Source organism: Coptis chinensis, chromosome 3, assembly GCF_015680905.1.
Source record: "Coptis chinensis isolate HL-2020 chromosome 3, ASM1568090v1, whole genome shotgun sequence".
NCBI classification, from domain to species: domain Eukaryota; kingdom Viridiplantae; phylum Streptophyta; class Magnoliopsida; order Ranunculales; family Ranunculaceae; genus Coptis; species Coptis chinensis.
Window position 1 is genome coordinate 30,736,813 of NC_141458.1, and position 20,706 is coordinate 30,757,518.

The 20,706-nt window shown below is 36.5% G+C and overlaps 2 protein-coding genes and 1 long non-coding RNA gene across 7 annotated transcripts; all 3 read left to right on the forward strand.

The window, feature by feature from the left end:
• Nucleotides 1-898: 898 nt before the first annotated feature.
• LOC147509128 (beta-glucosidase 12-like) lies at nt 899-9,394 on the forward strand. 5 transcript variants are annotated; one of them, XM_086601439.1, is made up of 13 exons: nt 899-1,267; nt 1,593-1,662; nt 2,157-2,215; nt 2,316-2,391; nt 2,933-3,010; nt 3,102-3,189; nt 7,034-7,286; nt 7,702-7,817; nt 7,973-8,187; nt 8,277-8,308; nt 8,652-8,754; nt 8,892-9,000; nt 9,096-9,394. In XM_086601439.1, exons 1-13 carry the CDS (start codon nt 1,121-1,123, stop codon nt 9,259-9,261), a joined length of 1,512 nt encoding a protein of 503 aa, XP_086457565.1. In that variant the 5' UTR covers nt 899-1,120; the 3' UTR covers nt 9,262-9,394. The 5 variants fall into 5 exon arrangements, with proteins under 5 accessions (XP_086457565.1, XP_086457566.1, XP_086457570.1 ...); XM_086601440.1 differs by having other exon boundaries at nt 1,002-1,267; nt 2,153-2,215; XM_086601444.1 differs by lacking the exon at nt 8,277-8,308 and having other exon boundaries at nt 1,002-1,267; nt 2,153-2,215; nt 7,973-8,069.
• Nucleotides 9,395-13,968: 4,574 nt separating this feature from the next.
• Nucleotides 13,969-14,585, forward strand: LOC147509129 (uncharacterized). Its single transcript, XR_015218360.1, has 3 exons — nt 13,969-14,031; nt 14,134-14,182; nt 14,499-14,585. It is a non-coding gene; the product is annotated as an uncharacterized LOC147509129 (long non-coding RNA).
• Nucleotides 14,586-19,543: 4,958 nt separating this feature from the next.
• Nucleotides 19,544-20,706, forward strand: LOC147509130 (uncharacterized). Its single transcript, XM_086599194.1, has 2 exons — nt 19,544-19,606; nt 20,126-20,706. The coding sequence occupies exon 2, from the start codon at nt 20,128-20,130 to the stop codon at nt 20,689-20,691; it is 564 nt and encodes a 187-aa protein (XP_086455320.1). The 5' UTR covers nt 19,544-19,606; nt 20,126-20,127; the 3' UTR covers nt 20,692-20,706.

The window sequence follows — 20,706 nt, forward strand, 5'->3', positions numbered from 1 at the left end:
TGAATGAGTACTGTACTAAACTAGTTGAGTGCAATTGATTAATAAGATCAAATCCAAACATGAACTATATAGAAGATTACACAAAACAAATATAGTAAAGAATCATCTAAAATGGAAATAACAAATAAATAGGGAAAAAACATAATCTTTAAAGAAACTAATATGAGATCAAATCTATCTATATATTAATGTTAAAGCTCCCACTAATGTATTTTTCGAGCTCTATTAAAATTTCACATTATCATTTCTTATTAAAACGACACTTCTAATTAAAATGGAAATTATTATTCTATTATTAAAACATGAATCATTCTTCTATTGAAACGGGAATACCACTTCTAAATTAAGTTAACTATTAAAGCGGGATTTCTTTTCCAATTAAAAAACGAGTTTTTAAAATTTAATTAAAACAATTTATTAAGAAATTAAAACGGGTTAGCGATTAAAATAGGAATCACGATTTGTTATAAAATTTTCATATGTATAGTTATGATTGTTGAGCAAGTTTTCAAAAAAGCCGGTGCGTATGTACGCTTTCTAGTCAACTATTAAAACGAGATCCCTCTCCAAATAAAAAATTGGATTTTAAAGCTCAATTAAAACAATTTGTTAGGAAATTAAAACTTATGGGTCGGGATCCCTCTCCAAATTAAAAACGAGGTTTTAATGTTCAATTAAAACAATTTGTTATGAAATTAAAACCCTATTTTTTTTTTCCAATTACAACGTATAATTTATTACGAAATTTGCATATGTTATTGAGCAAGTTTTCAAAAGAGAATGTGCGTATGCACGGGCCTACTTTTTAGTGACTAATTAATTGATCAAATATAGTCTTATAGTGATTAGATCCTTTATCTCGCAAATATTATTCCTGTAAAATCCATTCACGTACATTATCACATCAACTGTTTTTCCCTGCTGAGCAGAAAGTCAAAAACTACTAAGAAAGAAGGGTAGGCCAGCATGTGTGTACTAGTCAATAACTCAATAATTTAATTGGAACACCCATAATTTTATGGTTATCCCAATAGTAGGAATCAGACAGCAATATCACTATATATATATCGTGTTAGAGCATGGAGCTTTGAGTATCCAAATATCCAATTGTTAGTCAGTCATGGGTAGTCGAGTTCATCTGGCACTATGCATTGTCGCTATGCTTGGCTTAATGGTCACAGAAGGAGCAGATTATGATTCCTCCACAATCAATCGAAGTACTTTTCCTAAAGGATTTATTTTTGGGACTGCTTCTTCTGCTTATCAGGTACTAAGTGCATTTCGCTTTCGTATTTGCCAGCATTACAACCTTACAAAGTATATGTTAGTACACAATTTTTAATCTATACCTTTAGTGTTGAGCTAAGCATCAACTAACTTTTATTTAGAACTAGCATAAGTGAGATATTACATTATAAATTTTAACAAAAAAAAAAGAGATATTACATATAAAATTTGTGATGTGCTGTGATTTGGTAGCGCGTTGATGGTAATTAACACAACATATAGAGGCTAAAATAGGCCATGTTCATGTGCTTCTTGTCAAAAAATGTTTGTTCTAATATAATTATGATATATTCTCCTGTAATTAGTATGAAGGTGCATGGAAAGAAGATGGTAGAGGCCCAAGTAACTGGGATACGTATACTCATGAGCATCCAGGTAATGAATAGTTTCTGGAACATGACAATTTTAGTTTGACACAGGTGCACAATTTTAATTTCATTTTAATTACATTTGAAGTTCTGAAGTACGAACCTGATGAAGGTCATACTTCGTTGTTCTTTGTTTGCACTTAGCAGATACTTTTGAAAAATTTTAGGACCATTTTTTTGAGAATTTTTTATAAAAATCTCCATAAAGTAATATGTACTATTCATTTATTCAAGAAGCTTGAAAACATACGAGTGTCAGGATTTCCTCTGGTGTTTTTTGGCATGACAAGGGCCCAGTTAGAACTTAGAACCCTGGTTTCCAATACCTTTTTAATTTCTGAATAGCTTGATGGAAGTCATGGAACCTTTGGTAATTTTGATAAACAAATGTACGTGTACCGGTATGTGTGTGTGCTCGATGTAAGGTCGATGTGATATATTGTTGAACATTGTGATATTACTCTATTTCTACTTACTGGGAAAATTAATGTGATAAGACAGAGAGAATAGCAGACGGTGGCAACGGAGATGTAGCCAATGATCACTATCATCACTATAAGGTAGGTACTGTAATCAACATTGTTTGTTCTTGTTGTCCACATATTTTTTATTAAAAATTACCACAATGTTATTTATCTGTTGCCTTTCTTTCCCAAACAGGAAGACGTAGCGCTTATGAAGGACATGGGATTGGACGCTTATAGATTTTCCATCTCATGGTCAAGAGTTATGCCTAGTAGGATACCCATTCATCTCTACTCCATGTCTGTCTCCATCTCATCTATATAAAAGAAAAGATGCAATTTTCCTCAAGTTAATTGGGGCTCAAAGATCATTCACTGTTCTACTTCACGGAGTAGATGATGGTTGTGTCTTTTAGAATCAAAATTTCGATCCGTAGAATCAAAATTCAGTCAAAAATAGGAAAGCCAAAGAGAAAACTCGATGTATGGTAGGGAAAAAAATTAAAATAAAGAAAACAACTTCCTTAGACTAAAAAGATTGTTGTTCTCCTCCACTTTCGTTCATACTCTAATTCTCTCAGCTAGCCTTCCCTATAGACTATAGTTGACAGAATACGAGATCCACAAACTAAAACAACCAACTAGTGAAACGATCTAGCTCATGCCAATATTCTTGGGATAGCCCAAAATCCCAAACTAAGTAAAAATTTGCTTAGTTTTGGTCTGGGTATCCGAAAGTGAAAATTGCCCATATTTTGATGTTTATTGTCATTCTTTTATTTCATATTAATTGTTTATTGTCAATGATGTTAGACGGAAAATTAAGCGGTGGAGTGAACAGAAAAGGCATCCAGTTTTACAACAACCTCATTGACGAGCTCCTGTCTAAGGGTCCATCCTTGCACTGCCAATGTTCTTTCATTTTATTTATTTTTTCCCGTCTTCTCAACATATCAGGCTCACTATATTTAAACATATGCAGGTCTGCAACCTTATGTGACTATTTTTCATTGGGATGTTCCACAACACCTTGAAGATGAATATGGAGGCTTTTTAAGCTCACATATTGTGTAAGTACAAAGGTAGTGTCACATATTCTGTTCCGTTTTGTGGTAGCGACCATGCCTGCCTTAACTAATAACATTTATAGAAGGGAAGTATTAGAGCATCCCCAATGTTTGAAACAACCATTTTATAGGTGTGCCCTAATGGTTGTGTCAAATCTATCTAATAAAATAGGGAGGAGTGGGAGGACAGATTCCACGTCCTAAGGTGAGACGTGGTCGACACACCTCCTAACCATAGCTACTCAAAACTTATGGAGGGTGAATTAAAAAACTTTTAGGGTGAGTTAAACAGTTTTTCTCACCTCACCCACCCCCACACAAAAAAGTCAACATTGGACAAAATTTTTATGGGTTGAATATTTTATGGGCTTGGAACCATGAGCATGGGCTCAATTAAAAAAAAATTGTAATAGTGGGAGTAGGCATCCAAAAATCAGCCAAAAGGCTGGGCTTATAAACTGTGGGGCCTCCAAATTTGACATGGTACTGCACAATTGGCTGACCCAATTGATGTTATTGGGCTTATGGATAATGGGCAATTGGGCTGGCCTTGCGCCGCGACGAGTTGTTTTGCGCCGAAGACGCACATACACTTTACGCCGAAGGTGTGACGAGTTGTTTCGTGCCGAAGGCGCAGCTGGCCTTGCACCAAAGGCGCGACGTGTTGTTTCGTGCCGAAAACACGCATTTCGGCATGCGTACGCCTTGCGCCGAAGGCACAATGAGTTATCGGGGTAGGGCGGCAAGCGCGTTGAGGTCTCACGGGTCGTAAGCACGGACATACCCTATTGCTTAAAAAACTAGGTTATTTGTCATTTTGGTGTTAGCAACAGAAATAACCGATGACTTGTGTGGCAACTCTGCTGCTGCACGGTAGGTTCTCTGTCTCTTGACGATCTTTTCAGATATACTTTATGGACAACAGAAAACCATCTGTACAGCATGTGACTTACCGCGCATGGCTCATAAAAGTAACCAAAACCCAACTTTTCCTGTCGGGGTTGTGGTTTTTGATGGTAAGTTTTTGGGTTATACTTTGTTATGACTTACCTAGGTGGCAAGTCATATATAATCCAACCATCGGGATGCTCTTATGACAGCAAATTAAAAACCCAGTGAAGGATGTTTAGAGAATGTACGAAGGTCTTAAAATTTACACAATCTCGGGTTTGATTAAGTTCAATCCAATGACACCACTATGTTTTCTTGAGAATCAAAATGGATGACAAACAAATCTCAATAATCTTTGTAGCTGTGTACTATGTTCACACAATGACAAGTTAATTTTGGGTTATATCAAACATTCTAACTTCTAACACGTACACTTTAGGGCATTTCCAATTGCGGGGTACGGGTGTAAACAATATAAGAGTGAAGTTTACACTCTTAATCTCAAAAATTCCCTTCAAATGGAGGATGACCAACCTTCTAAATGGAGTGGTGGATTCCCCATCTCGGATACAAGTTAGTAAAAGGTGCGGGCATCACGAGTGACGCATGAGTTTAAAATACGTTATAAGAGCATCTCTAGGTGGACGCATTCGTGGTCGCATTCTTTAAATTTGAAGAAATGCGTCGAAATTTCCCGGAATTCCAACTCTAGGTGGACGCATTCGTGGTCGCATTACTTGCTTATTCGCATTCTTGTTCGCAAATTTGGCAATTTGGATGCAGATGCGGCGCGACATTGGTAATGTTGCGCGCCATTGCAAATGTCGTCCCACAACTTTTTTGACTTTGACCAGCAACACACGCGCCAGTTGCACTGTCGCGCGCCACTCCTAATGTCGCGTAGGGGTTTTTTTTTTCACTTGCGCGCCACTCCTAATGTTGCGTGAGTTGTTTTCAAATTATACATGGGCGACATTACAACTATCGCGCGACAGTGCTAATGTCGCGTGGGTTGTTTTTTGGTAATCGAATTTGCGACCACCTAGAGTTGGTCGAAATTTGCGACCAATTTCTTCATTCGCATTCTTCAAATATGAAGAATATGCTACCACCACCTAGAGATGCTCTAAGCAACGCTCGAGTTTCAAAATTTAAATTTTTTATATTTCTCCATTGGAAACTATTGAGTATTGAGTGTGGATAAATTGGATATTTATAATCAATACATTAGTGTGTGGTGAGAATTGTAAAATCCTAATGAGACTTTGTGGATGTGCAATTTTACACCCTCAATTAGAAATGCCCGTATACAGAATACACATTTTCAATCATGCCACATTAGCACATTGCCATGTTTAACATCATTGCGGGCTCAAGCTATATTTTATGGCTAAATCTATGGTGCGCGAGATGTATGGTGCGCCATTACATCTCGGCCACTCATACCAAGGGGTGCGTGTGTATTTAATGGCAAAAGTACTGATCCAAAGACCCATATTACTTGCGCACAGTGGCAGAGCCAGGGGGGCCCAGGGTACACCCTGGCGTATCCTCAACTTAACCAAAAAAACAAAAAAAAAAAAGTAGCTATCAGTGACCATCCGAAGTTCATAAAGTCTCGCCACCATCCGAAGTTCGAGGGGGCGGATAAAGCAATGAGTTTATGACGACTAACAAATCGGAGTGAAAAATGGAAAGAAAAAAAAAAAATATATAAACAACAAAGAAAAAATACAAAAGAACTGTAGATTGTTCTAATTTTATCACTCAAATGTCAAGAAGTTGGGTGGTGCGATATGGATGAGACAAGAATGTTCTTGTTTGAGAATGATATTTTTCATATATCATACTGATTGATACTTGATAGCCTCAACGGAAGATGATTTTGCAAGAAGATGAGCGAGTGCACGCTTGTGATCGCCTTTCGAAGCTTCTTGTGCTTTTGTAGAAACACATTCAGGTCAATCTCCTTCTCAAGAAGCTGCTTGTGAAGAGTCTCAAATTCCTCTTTGATTTTTCAAAGAGAAATCATCACAAATTAGGAATCTCAAGGAAGAATCTAAAAGCAATTGTACAAAGGAGCTATCTGAAGTGATCAACCAAGTGATAAGGGAGCAAAAAAAAAAGGTGGCATGTGCTGAGCGAAACAAAAAGGATGTGTTAGATGTCATGTGATGGGTGTTGTACTTGATGTACAGATTTGACTTGTTTATTTGGTATGCGAAAAAAACAATAGTACCAAAAAAGCTAATAGAAAACCCAATAGTATTTGTGCTCCTATTTATCTCGTTTTTATCAACCCATATATAAACCCAAACAGAAATCATCTTGTATCTATTTAAAAAAAAAACAACTAAAAAAAAAAACCCTAACATACTCTACTTCTCCTCTCCTCCACTTTCTATTACTCTATATTAAAATTTAAGTCTTCTACTCTTCTACCAAAACAACAACAATCGGATGGTGGATGAATGGTTGAATGATTATTTAATAATATACATTGAAAAAGAAGTTTTTGATAGCATTGATACCGAGTTGATCTTGCAACGCTTCCAAAAGATGAAGAAAGATGATAAAAAAGAAGGCCGCCAAGAACAACTATGAATAAGTATTTGTTTAGATTGAATTATTTTTTCTTTTCTTATTATTTTTTATATTATACTTAATGCAATTATTTTATATGATTTTTTTATGTTCGAAATATACTTGTTTTGTGATCGGGTTTAAATTTTTAGTTAAAAAAAAATTAGTGTATTGTTTTTTTTATATTTGGTTTCTGGGTGGCTCACCCTCACTTACATTCCTAGCTCCGCCACTGCCTGGGCACCATACATTATTGCCTGAGCCCATATTACCTGCGCACCATACGACCTGCGCACTGAAGACATGCTCATATTTTATTGCTCTTATACATTTCTTTGGCCTGGTCCATTAAGATTGTTTGACGGGAGTACAGGTCAGATTTTCGAGACTATGCTGAGCTTTGCTACAAGGAGTTTGGTGATCGGGTGAAGCACTGGATTACCTTAAATGAGCCTTCGTCCTTCAGCAGTGGTGGTTACGCCATGGGCATCTTGGCCCCAGGCCGATGCTCGAAACAAATTAGAAATTGCAGTGCTGGGAATTCAGCAACAGAGCCATATATTACAGGCCATAACCAACTTCTTGCTCATGCAGCTGCAGTGAAAGTATACAAAGAAAAATATCAGGTGAACTTTAGTAAAATGGTCTTAATGGCTTGTTTTCAAAGATATACTGTGTTGTATATCCATAATGACGTAATTTGGACTAAACCCACAACTAATTTGGAGATAATTGATATGCATGGGACGCCACACATACTTGGCCTTGCGAATTGCCTTATTAAAACAGTATCAAAACTTTATCATAATTCAGCATAAAGTTGGAAACTTACGATTTCAGAAATGCGATCAAATACAACTTATTCATTATTGACACAGTATTTCAGTATGTGGCCTCGATCATGATACAAATTACAAAACCATTATGATTTTGTATGATCTTTGAAACATACTTCTGGAATTAAGATTACCTAATTACCTTTCAGTAGTTACATATTGTAGAAAGTTACAGATTGGAATAAAATGAAAGTGAGATTTGCAGGCTGAGCAGAATGGGAATATTGGAATAACACTAGTTTCTCATTGGATGGTGCCTTTTTCTCCAGCCAAGGTTCATAAAGATGCTGCCCAACGAGCCATTGACTTCATGTTTGGCTGGTAAGACAACTGCATAAAGTTAATCAAAGATTCATTTTTGATAAGAAAATTACTTGAATCATTTGTATGATGTCAAAGGTTCAAAGCACAAATACACAATCATTAGTACTTAGTAATTTTAGGATTATTTGAACTAACTAATCTTTGATATATAGGTTTATGGATCCTTTGACTTATGGCGCTTATCCGAAGAACATGCAGTTGCTCGTTGGAAACCGACTGCCAAAATTCTCCAAAAATCAATCTGATATGGTAAAAGGATCATTCGACTTCCTTGGATTAAATTACTATACTGCAAACTATGCAACAAATAATCCCTCTAGTAATGTCCAAGCAAGCTATCTCACAGATTCTCTCGCTACGCTCACTAGTAAGTTATAGCGCAATCACCCCACGTTGCTTTTGTTCATATATATATTTATCTAATATTGTAACCAAAAGCGGTTTTGCTATGTATAGCGGAGAGAAATGGGACTTCGATTGGCCCAAAGGTGAGACTTTTTAAATAGAACATACTAAAAACTAGTATGCTCCTACAAATAATTTACAAAAATCATTATGAGCATCAAACTTAGAATCAATTGGTGATAAGTAGAGAAGCCCAAAAACATTTATACTGCTGCAATGCTTCACACGTACATCCCTTGTAGGATTTAGCAAGTATCGCAACACAAAGCAGTTAACTGAACCAACACGTACCAGCAAGCGTACGCAATTCACTTTCACTTCCACTTGCATTTTGAAAGTCGCCTACATTTATTTTTGAGCTCATATGGAAGTAATCTAGTTTATACTTGGCAAAAATCACATTTTTTAATATACACGATCTTACAGGCTGGTTCATCATGGCTTTTTGTGTACCCAAGAGGGATTCGAGATCTGTTGCTCTACACCAAGCAAAGATATAAGAATCCTACCATTTACATAACAGAGAACGGTAATTAAGGTTTTGAATAATTTTTAAATTTTAATCACGTTTCTTTTCATACCATTCATAAGAAGTGATGACTTAATAGCTAGTCCAGTAATAAAAAATACAAGTACGAATTGTGTTTGTTACTTCTCTGCTTGCAGGTATAGATGAGGTCAATAACAAGACATTCTCTCTTGAGGAAGCATTAACAGACAATATGAGGATTGACTATTATCATCGCCATCTTTCTTTTGTTCTGAATACCATCAAGTAAGTTATAGATTATCATCAAAGGGTTTAAATACACAAATTTCCATTGCAAATCATGGTTTTGCTAAACTAAGTTAGAGCATTCGTTTTAACAGGAAAGGTATGAACTTGAGAGGATACTTTGCTTGGTCACTTTTGGACAATTTTGAATGGGCTGAAGGCTACACAGTTCGATTTGGTATTAACTATGTGGACTTCAAAACTAAGAAGAGATACCCCAAGCACTCATCTATATGGTTCAAAAAGTTCCTCCACAATTGATAAGGAATAAAAGGTGATTATATATGCTCGGCTGTCTTTTAAACATTCACATAAGGAAGGGATTCTCCTTGCCTTTCCATTAGGGAAAATGTCATTTCGTATCAGAAATAAATACACATTTTAGCAAGCTTTACATTAAGAACTATGAATCCACAGTACTTAATTTCTCTACGGCTACTTGGTTCGGCAGAATTCTCTTTCAACAAGAAATTGTATTCCTGGAATCTGCCTTATCAAAAATTTGTTTTCCAACTGTTTGTTTCAACGAGGAAAACTATTTTTTTTATATACTAGGATATGCCCGTGCCTACGGCCCGCGAGACCTCGACGTGCATGCAGTGCTATCCCGACAACTTGTCGCGCAGGTAAGCCATGCCTTCGGCGCAAGACGAGCCCAATTGCCCATTATCCATAAACCCAATAATATCAATTGGGGCAACCAATTGTACAATATCATGTCAAATTTGGAGGCCCAACAGTTTATGGGCTAGTCTAACAATTTATAAGCCCAGTCTCAATTGTTGATTTTTGGATGAATCTCATGGTATTGATTACACTTAACAAAATTGTACAAACCCTCCAAACACTTAGATCTGCCAAGTCATATTTTAGTAAGAATGATTATCTACCATTGGATAGGGTCTTTTGGGCCCCACACTTATCTATTTTGTTAGATAGATAAATCTCTTATGAGAAGACGAGATGGAAAAGAAAACAACTTTCTTTCTATTTTTTAGGAAGTTGTTTTCACCCCTTCTACTTTGAGAATCTATTTTCCACTTTTCTGTTTTATTGTTTGCCAAACACTCATAAGATTTTAGATTCCATGAAAACATTTTCTTTTACTCATCTTTCCAAACGCGCAGCCTAAGTGTTGGCATATATATTTAAAATGGGGAATTTTGACTTAACCCCCCAAAGTTTGGTAGCGTTTTAACTAAACCCCCCATTTTTAAAATTGTTTGAGTTTGCCCCCCACTCTGTCAATTTTGTGTGTAACAGACGTTGATATTTTAGCTATTGACCATTTTAACCTTATGAAATAGACGTTGCATTGCCCCCACATTAACATTAAACCCAGCTTTGCGAAAACCCCCCAAACTTATCTTAAGATCATAGCATTGAACATATATCCAATATCTTAAGATCATACCACTGAACATAATCCAAGCTTTCTATAATTGTTGAACGAGTAGATTCTACCAATGAAATACAAAAGTTAAATATAACAAAAAAATTGCCAAAATGAGAAAAGACAATTGCTACGAATATCCAAAAAGTACTGATGTATGACAATACCGATATGAACAAATGAAGGATAATTTAGAATGTAGTAACAAATCAAAACAATTTGCTTATAGGGTAGAACTAGAAGTGTGGGTGTGAGGCTCTTTGCACCTGGACAAGTCTCTGATTTTCTCAATTCTTTCACTTCCTTGGATATCCAGCGAAACTATCCGGCATCCAGAACTGAGTAGAACCTCCAGGGAAATAAACAGATTCCATATAGCCCAAATCACCCAAGTTCATTGCTCCCCCTTAAAGATTCAAAGAATTTCACCTATTCTCTCCTAACTTAACAACACTCTCAGACTACAAATTAAACTGAACTTCCTTACTGGGATCTCTTCCTAATGTGACAGGAAACAGTAATCCCCTCAAAGAAATCCAACACAGCAATCTCAAGAAAAAACTTATCTTCTTGATATTCGATAACACTCCAATTATTATCACCTGATCGGAACAATACCAATAATTTTCCACTAGAATGTATTGCCATGACTACAAAATCACTGCTGGTTGCTGCTTGAGAAAAAACATGCTTCTTAACACCAAAATGATCCATGGACTGTTTTGTTTTTCGACCCTCACGTTCAGATTTTGCTTTCTCAAGATGATATTCTTTACCTATAACATAAATTTTGAAGTCCAGTGTGTTGAGCATCTTTGGAAAGGAGTTGGGTAGAACTTTAATTGGGCATCCAGAAAGTGGCTCGAGGAACTGAAATACATTGGGCCTTGTTTCTTTCACTTTAATTATCCATCCTTTGGGAGAAGAAGAAGACTGGGCTTTTGGTTGATGAAGAGGTTGTACAGCATAGATGGTATGCTCAACAAGAGTGAGCACGCATGAACTAAGGTGATTTTCTTGTTGATAATCACAGTAGAAGTCAAGAGGTGTTACCATATTCATGATGTCTTCTTCTTCAATTTCAAATGTCAATATGCTATTTGCATAAACCCCCCAATGTTTAAGTAAACAGTCAATGAAGAAGAAGAAGAAGAAGAAGGTCAGGAAGAAGATTAAGTGTGAGAATAGAGCCTTAGATAGTTGATTTGTGTTGCTAACCTCGCAAGTGCCACCGCCCATAAAAATGAGATGAGATTTGTGTTGATTTCAGACTAAAGGGCCGAGGAGGAGATGATATTTATACGAAAGGAATAAAATATGGCCAATATGGAAAATACGAGAGAGAGAGAGTGAAAGAATTAAATAATGGCAACCTTTGGGGGGTTTTCGCAAAGCTGGTTTAACGTGTTAATGTGGGGGGCAATGCAACGTCTATTTCATAAGGGTAAAATGGTCAATAGCTAAAATACCAATGTCTGTTACACACAAAATTGACGGAGTGGGAGGCAAACTCAAACGATTTTAAAAATGGAGGGTTAAGTCAAAACGCTACTAAACTTTGGGGGGTTAAGTCAAAATTCCCCATTTAAAATTTAAAAGGAAATTGGACTATGAATCCAGAACAATATGGCAATTTAGCATTCTCACGTGGGTGGACAACATTTTCAATTCTCGTGATCTTAAGCAAATGTAGCCTAAATCTGGGCATATATAATTAAAATTTAAAAGGAAATTGGACTATGAATCCAGACCAATTTGGCAATTTGGCATTCTCACGTGTGGACACCATTTCCAAATCTCTTAAGCAACTGTCCAAACAATAAAAAAAAATTCATATCTATTAATTGGTTTTTCCATTAACAAAAATCTCAATGTATAGTCTTTAAAAAATCAATAGAGATTACTATGCTGTTAATATATCGTCAATCATATTATACCGATGGTTTGGAAGAAAAAAAAAATGATATATAGATTTGAAAATATTTAAAAATATTCAGATCCACTTGACAATAATCAGAATTTGTATATTGTGATTTATTGGTCGAGAGCTAAGTATGTGCTAGTTTCGAACAACTTGGAAGGTTGTTTGTCAGTCTTGCTAAAATTTCTCACATTTTTTTTCTTTGAAAAAGAGCCTAAGGGGTCGTTTGTTTTTCTGAGCCTCTGAATGCTGGATGCTAAATGGCATATCCTCTAAATGCTAAATGTTGATTGCTGAACTCTGAAAAACATGTTTGTTTTATGTTATAATAACCTGGCTCTGAATGCTGAATATAAATCATTCGAACAATTTTACCAATATTATCTATTTTAAACAATAATTTGATTTCTTATAAAACAAAATATATATTAGATTTGAGGAGGGGAGATGGATTATCGAAGAAAAAAAATGATAAATAAATTTATTTTAAAATATGCTTTCACAAATATATTTTAACGGTTTATTTTCATATTTTGTTTACTTTCAAAAAATATATATGTAATTCTATTTTTAACAAAATGAATATCATTCACCCTAAAAAAATGAAAAAAAAATCCATGACGCCATCATCAAATTTTGAAGAACTCATTTTGAAGCCATAAAAATCATGGTAAGAAAGTAGATGAGTTCTTAAAAAAGGGCAAGAAGTGACTTCCTTGTTTAAAGTATTAGAATTCAGCATTCAAAAAGAATTTTGGTGCGGGCTGAAACTACCACCGAATACTTAAACTACTTAAAAAAAACAAACAAATTTTGAACTTCTAAATGCTTAAAACTTAAGTTTAAGAAGCTTTGATTACTGAATCCAAAAAAAACAAACAATACAGTTATGTCATGCACTCATGCCAACTCATGTGGATCATGAAAAGTGAATTAGAGATCCAAAAGTGAATTAGAGGTTCACCATCAATATCCAATTTTGATTCGATCAAACAATATATGAGGAATTGTTAGCTCTTCGTCAGAGTTCAAGGTTATTTGACACAGCCACACAAGCTAACAAAGGGAGAAAGATATGTTGGGCCTGGGTTGGGCTCAGATGAAGTCAAAATTTCTTCCCCAACGGATGCCTCATTTAATTTTGAAAATCTAAAGAGGTAGTACTATTCAAATATATAAATATTTTGTTCATTTTCAAAACAGGCCCAGGATAAAGCCCAAGATTGCCATTTTAGATTATCCGTGGGTGGCCTTTTGGACGCGAGGGTAGGTATTTGTTGCTTTTAATTAAGAGTACTGTATTGGGCGCCACTTATATTAGATCGGGCAGCCTCCGCCCAAGCCCAAACAACAAAGCCCAAATCGCAAAGCCCAATACACCCCCCCCACCAAATCGAAACCGGCAACAACCTACCATTACCGGTCGTCTCTTTCGCCCAAACCCTTCGAAACCCTAACCCCAAATTCGAATTTCAAATCTCCAACAAATCTCCAACAATCCCGATTCGAGTTTCTCCAACAAATCTCCAACAATTGAATTAAGAACGGTTGTTGTTTTAATAAAACAACAACAAATCTCCAACAACAAATCTCCAACCCATTTGGGTTTGTTTGTGAGGATTGTCACGATTCGTGAAAGAGGTCGGACGCTAGATTTCCGTTCTTATCAAGTTAATAAAAGGAGTACCAATTGGAGAAATCTGAAACCATACTAAAGGTACTTTCTTGATAGAGATTTCTTTGGTTATCTATAATTGGGATAGTATTCCAATGCAGCTTAACCCGACACACAATGATCTTGATTACCCTTATTATGCAGAGCGGATCAAGATGGTGCAATCCAACCATGAGTTCGGCACCTGAGAACGGTACATCTTGCAATAATATGAACCCTATTAGGTTATGTTAGTGTGAATATATATCAATAATATGAACCCTACTATTAGGTTATGTTAGTGTGAATATATATCTCAATTATACTGTATCTGAATGTAAATTTATTTGTCTAAGATACTAAGCTACCGACCATAATGTTGGATTAAATCTTGTTCTAAGAACATCTGCCGGTTTGATTTAGTCGTAGTCTTGATGTGCCCAACTCATGTAGTCGATAATGTTAACTCTTATTGCCTGGAAGTAGCTAGAGTTTATACTAATATAGTAATACACTCATTTTATTTTCAGTTTACCTACTTGAGTGTTGATTATACTGAAGAATTGATAGAGACGAACTACCAAACATCTGCTTGGAGGAATCGTCTTTGTGCCCATCGGGAGAGGTACTTGTTGAATTTCTCCAAAAGCATTGTGTGCCCAACTATGGACTTGAGTGTCGTAATTTTCTTTATTATCACAGTTCAATTATATGAAACCATCCGTGTTTAGTCGGGTACAATGCAACTAATTGTCGCTGCAAAATGAAGATAAAGTTTGTTTATGGAGTAAAACTATAAGGAAGAAAATGTAAGAAGAGATAACAGGAAAAATTCAATAGTTAGTTAAACTGGTATTATAGCATGACATGTTCACTTATAGGATCTGTTGTGTCTTTTCTTGATTGTGTGTATTCTAGGCTTCCATCTTTGTTGATATGTATTTGGGTTTCCTCGAATTTCCAAATATTGTTTGACACGGCAAGTCGGCAACAGTGTGGACTGAATAAGTTACGTTCTTTTTAGTTGAACGCATTTGGCCATTGGTGTAGGTGCATGTCATGCTAGTTCCATCTGCATTCAGAATGTGGATTAATGGCTTGAGTCATTGTTGTTTCATTATTGTTTACCTTGGAATAAAAACCTTGTTATATTGATTACTTGATGATTAATGGTGGAGAGCTAGAGATATATTGATTCGAAGTTATCTCGTGTTTTTGTTGTGAGGGTTAGTTGGGTATTATGTTTAGGACGTCATTGCTCTCTTTCTACTTTTAGTGTTGTAAGTTGTGAATATTTAATTCTTAATGGAGGAGAGTACTATGAATGTGAGGAAAGCTTCTGTCTTGGCTATAAGATTGCTTTCTTCAGACTCTTCGGTCATTTGTAGGAACTCTGTTGTACATCTTAGTGTAGCTATGTTGGTCGGTGTGAGGTCCACTGGGAGGCCATAGCAAAACTTTAGAACGGTCTCAAATGTTTCTACTCCTCCCGGGAAGTTGTCTAGTTTGAAGTCGTAGCCATTATCTGAACTATGAGACCTACGATTGAGTTGACTCAGTGTAACCGCTTCTTGAAATCAAAGGAAGTCGCTGGCCATCATCACAGAGAGGGGAGGAACTGAATTATGTATAAGCCTTTGAAAGTTTCATTCATTGAATATCTTGTGTGGTCAAGTTTAAGTCTGGCCAAATGAGTTCAAACTTGAATATCTAAATCTAGTGTATTATCATATGTTAAAACAGAAATGCTGGCACGCTCTTAGTTAACCTTGTGATTTTCTGAAGTGGGCATTGATTTTGTAGGTTCATTTTATAGGATGCCAAAACAGGACAAATTTGAATTAGTAAAGCGTTTAACCTATTTTTTTTTTTTTCTAGAGGGTTAGCTTCCTAGCATATTTTATTTTGTGGGTATAATTTCATTTTGCCCAATAAGATCATTTCTTTTCATGTTTTTCTTATAATTTCTTAAAGTATTGTATATTTTATGCATCTCGCTTGAAATCTTTCGAACTTCATAATGTAAAGGCACCAATTTCCTATCAATATCACATCACTCATCGCCTCTGATCCTTTGCCAAAGACTGACTTCATCACTTCGGAACCAATTTCCCTGCCTCTATGTTTTACTAATAGTGTTGGTTGTGACAAGGGGTGGAAGTAGTGAGGGCGAGAGGAGTGGGATAAGCTATATGGGATCATTGGGATGGACAAAGTTATGAGAATTTCTATATTTTCCAAGTGGCATTTTTCACTCTTTTGGGTGTATATGCTCTTTGTTTCTTTCTGAACACTGTAGCTTAAGAGAAGATCTTTGTTTGTCATACCTTGTGAACATAAAAGTTGACGTCTTCTACTTGAATTATTACGTCTGTAGGGGTCTGAGTCGGAAACCTGCAAAGACCAAAAGTAGAAAGTAGCTAAACATAGAATGTGTTTAGCTAGTCTTCAGAATATTAACTTGTTGGGTCCTGTATTGGCGCCACCAAAATTGGATTGGGCAGCCTCCAGCCCAAGCCCAAATTGCGAAGCCCAACAAAAAGCCCAGTACACCCCCCACTTCCATCGCGAAACCGGAAAAACCTTCTCTAGTCGGTCATCTACAAGACTCGCCCAAAAACCCTTCGAACCCTAACCAAAAACGAATTAGAATCACCCAATCCAATTAGAATCGCCCAATCCAAAAACCATTCCAATCCAAAAACCATTCCAATCCAAAAACCACCACCAATGTTGAGAATGTGCATATGAGGCATGCCAAGTCTTGTCATTTGTGTCAAACACCGCCTTGGCAGTAGCTATTGCACCGCTGTAAGCACGCGTGAGTGTGTGGCTCCACTGCCCACATGGAAAAGACTCGGATACCACCGGGCGCGGCGGCATGAGCTGCTTGAAGAAGTGGAGTAACCTCTTCGAGGCAATGCCCCGTACTTAGGACCAAGAGGGCATCTTGCACCACCATCATGAATTAGGAGGGAACATTTGGGGTGCCACTTTCAGATCTTCTCAACTTCTTTCGTGAGTCGAAGGTGGTGAGGTTGACCCCACGCTTAGCTGCATACCTGATATGAGCCTCACCTTACAGGGGTTTGCATAAACAATTCGATCCGGTGAAACTCCAAGTGCTAAGACGGCTTCAATTTCAAGCGGCTAGCACAATCAAAGCCCGCTCCTAGAGCCGCAAGTGCACCTAGGAAGGCAGGCTCGTGGATTGCATTTGACAAAGATAAAAGGGACGGACAATGGGCATGGTGCGGCGTCCATTTCTCCATTAGGCTCACTAGAATTCCCAAGTCCAATACATAGAAAGGGTCTTTCACCTCTTGCTTCTTTGGAGATGTTGGATGATTTAATAAAATCTGTCGATCCATCCTTTGATAGAATAAAATCTGTCTTTCACCTCGCCCTACCCCTTCATCTTTGTCGCACCCAAGACCGTCTCGGAGACTTGTGGTACTCGAACCCATAGCTCAAAACTAGATAAGAGTATAGGACCAGGTAAAGAATACCTAAAAAAAAAGAGGGATGAAGAAAGGTGGATAGCCCCGGGTAAGCTTTGGATTTTGGAAGTTATTTTCCTTACCTCAACAGTATTTATAGAAAACTTTAGGGGTCGCCTTCACCACCATTTGGTGGAAAAAGGATAAAAAAGAGGTCTATAATTGAAATGCCTTTTGCGATCTTGGAGAATCAAAGCACAAAGGTTTGCACTAGGGTAGGTCTCGAATGCAAATCCAATACTTTGAGAAGTCTAAAAGGAAGGGCTCGTTAATAGCACGGGTTCCGTGAAATAGGGATTGTTTTGTTTTACAGTTTTACTCTTTATTAAATATGGAGTTTATTTAGTACACACGGAAGATGTCAGAGATCCTGAATCTCTTTTTCAATATCTCTATTGTGGGAATATTTTGATACGACCACTGCCATTTTAGCGTTGGGTCTATATAACATCGAACAAAGATTGTCGACAATTGGAGTAAGGTTGTTATATACTTACTAGGGGTTGCCCGTTCCTACTGCCCCACGATTAACAGTCAAGACACTTACCTTTTAAACCGTCACACACCAAGTTTTTATTGAGTGCTCCGAGCATGCCATTGCAGAAGAGATTGAAAGAAAAAAAATTACAAATAAAAATAAAAGAATTATTGCGTATTATACAAGCATGTGGACTTGGAGTTGTTGTTTTACTATCTAGGATGCTATTAAGTTGGTCTATAGTATGATCTAGCATGTGGAAATTCGACTAAAAGTCAGAAAACACAGTTTTGGCATCACATCCCAAGCTAATAGAATTCCAAACTCAGGAAGTAAGAAATGTTTTTTGAATATTAAACTATGATAGAATACATAACTGAAAATCCAGAAGGGAAATCTTTGAAAAGATGCACAGAACACGAACAAACCAAACAGGTACATAGAAGACACTTATATACTAATCTTCATAATGCCCAGAGCATTCCAGAAATCAGAAAAGGAGATCATGGAATCTCATTGAAACTCTTAAGTACTAAGTAATATTGTAATACACAGCTGAAAATGCATATAAACAGAATCACGTTTACATTTTCAATGGAACATGGACCCGAGAAAGAACCATCCATACAAACGCATAAATGAAGGAAGAAACATAAATTATCATGAACTAGTTTTCCATGCTCGTATCTCTTCATTTTTTTTTTTTTTTTTTTTTTTTTGAATTGAAAGTATTGGAAAAGGAGGTGGTTTTGGTTTTGGTTACTAGTGTTACTACTCTGGTGTATTGAAATGGCAAATCAGGTGAAAAATTAAGCAACTTAATTGAGTTTATTAGCTTGATCTGTATTGAATGATTGTTATTTTGCACTGTGTATTGATCTTGTGTTATATTGATTAGTTTTTATGTAATGAATCTTGATTAGCTCTGTTTAGCTCTGCATTGCTAGATTTTGTGGAAGTTTGATTTGTTTTAGAGTAGAATCGATTAGTAGATAAGTCGATTTTTCTTTGATATTTATCGATTTATGATGTTCGATTTTTTCGTCCAAATAGAATTATAGTATTGCTAATGAAGAAGAAAGTTTGGAGAGAAAAGAATACGCATTGAGGGTTTTGGCCTTTTTCTTACACCGTTATATAGGAAAAAATTAGGGTTTACATCAGATAAAATATAGAAAGAAACGGGGTGTTTGGGGGGGGGGGGGGGTTGTTGCAACTGTTCCTTAGAAATTAGAACTCAATCGGGTTCATTTGACACTTGAATTTGTATTTGATAGTGACATGGGTTTGTGTTATCATATCTTTATCCATTGATTTACATTCTCGACAAAAAGTGTAGCATTGAACGTTAAAAGAAAGATAAAGAAACTTTTGCAATTATCTTGTATTATGAGCTTTTACAATCAGTTCTATCTGAATAGTAAAGAAGCTTGTGGTTTCTCACCAAACATTTGAATTTCCAATCCTATTGAACTTCTTTGACAAGGCTTCACTAAAATGAACATAAAACCAAAGAACTTCCAAGCCTTTTACATATCGGTTAAAAAATAGCAGTAAGCATATATGGAGAGTCTTGACTAATGAGTAATGACCTTGATTACAAGTACTTGCTTAAGGTCTGGATACAGGGGAACAAAACTGAAGCGGTAAAGCATTATAGGTGAGAAGCTCTTTCTTTGGTTATCAAACTTACTGAATGTATGTTATCAAGGTGGTTTTTTTGGGTGGTTTCCCCTGTGCTTGACGAGGGACAGAGTCAAGTTCATTTTGTTGTAGAGAGAGTCCAGTTATTTTGTTATAATACTTGATGTACATAAATGACGGTTCGGTTCATACGTTGATCTTGTATATGCGGCTAGAAATTGTATTGTGGGTTGAATATTTTATAGGGTATTATGTACATATGGTTGTTGGAAGGATGTCATTATTGATTTCTAGATTATGACAGGTTTAAGTATACGAAATGTTGACTAAACAAAGGAAACTCTGCCCAAAATTCGATAGAATTTGGATAGCGTAACACCTCATTCTATTTCTTCATATATACTTGGAGTTATCATAGCAAGCTTATAAGTCTATTAGTTTTACGACTGGGATGATCTCTTTTTTCTAGTGGTTTTCTTTGTACATTGTTTATTTAAATATGGTTTACTAATACTTGTTTTATTTTTCTTTGTAGCGATGGGTCCTCGATCAAAGAATGTGAAGAATGTAGCGAAAACTACATTAAAGGGTGTTAAGAAATTGTTTGGTGGCGGTTCCTCTAGCGGTGATGCAGTTGGAAGAAAAAGACATAGGGCAGACGGCTTAACGGCATCAGCGCGTAGAGGGGACCATTTGGAAAAAGAGGTTCTTGAGGTTCCTGAGGTTGATTCGTTTAGTGAAGATAGTGTAGATAGTGTAGATAGTGATACTAATGTAGGTTTAGATGTAGGTTTAGATGTAGGTTTAGATGTAGGTTTAGACAAAGGGAAGAGTATAGTAGAAGAGGAGAGTGAGAGTGAGGAGGAGAGTGAGGAGGAGAGTGAGGAGGAGGATGAGCAGGATGATGATGTTGAAGAATATGTGGTAGAAGACGTACCACCAGTGGAAGAAGCACCTCCGGTATTGGATTTCGTAAGAAAATCCAATGATGATTTGGAGTTTCAAAGAGGTGTGTATGGGGGAGGCCCGTATGAGTCAGAGTTGTTGTATGACTATGAGTCAGAGTTGTTGCATGAGAAGGAAGCACTGACGAGCTCCTAAATGCATAAGGACAAC

What these genes read in the sequence shown, in the direction of transcription:
- LOC147509128 (XM_086601439.1), top strand. Translation starts at nt 1,121, where the DNA reads ATGGGTAGTCGAGTTCATCTGGCACTATGCATTGTCGCTATGCTTGGC. An exon ending in TGACGAGCTCCTGTCTAAGG is followed by an intron (nt 3,011 to 3,101) that starts GTCCATCCTTGC and finishes AAACATATGCAG; the next exon opens with GTCTGCAACCTTATGTGACT. An exon ending in CATTTACATAACAGAGAACG is followed by an intron (nt 8,755 to 8,891) that starts GTAATTAAGGTT and finishes CTCTGCTTGCAG; the next exon opens with GTATAGATGAGGTCAATAAC.
- LOC147509130 (XM_086599194.1), top strand. Translation starts at nt 20,128, where the DNA reads ATGGGTCCTCGATCAAAGAATGTGAAGAATGTAGCGAAAACTACATTA.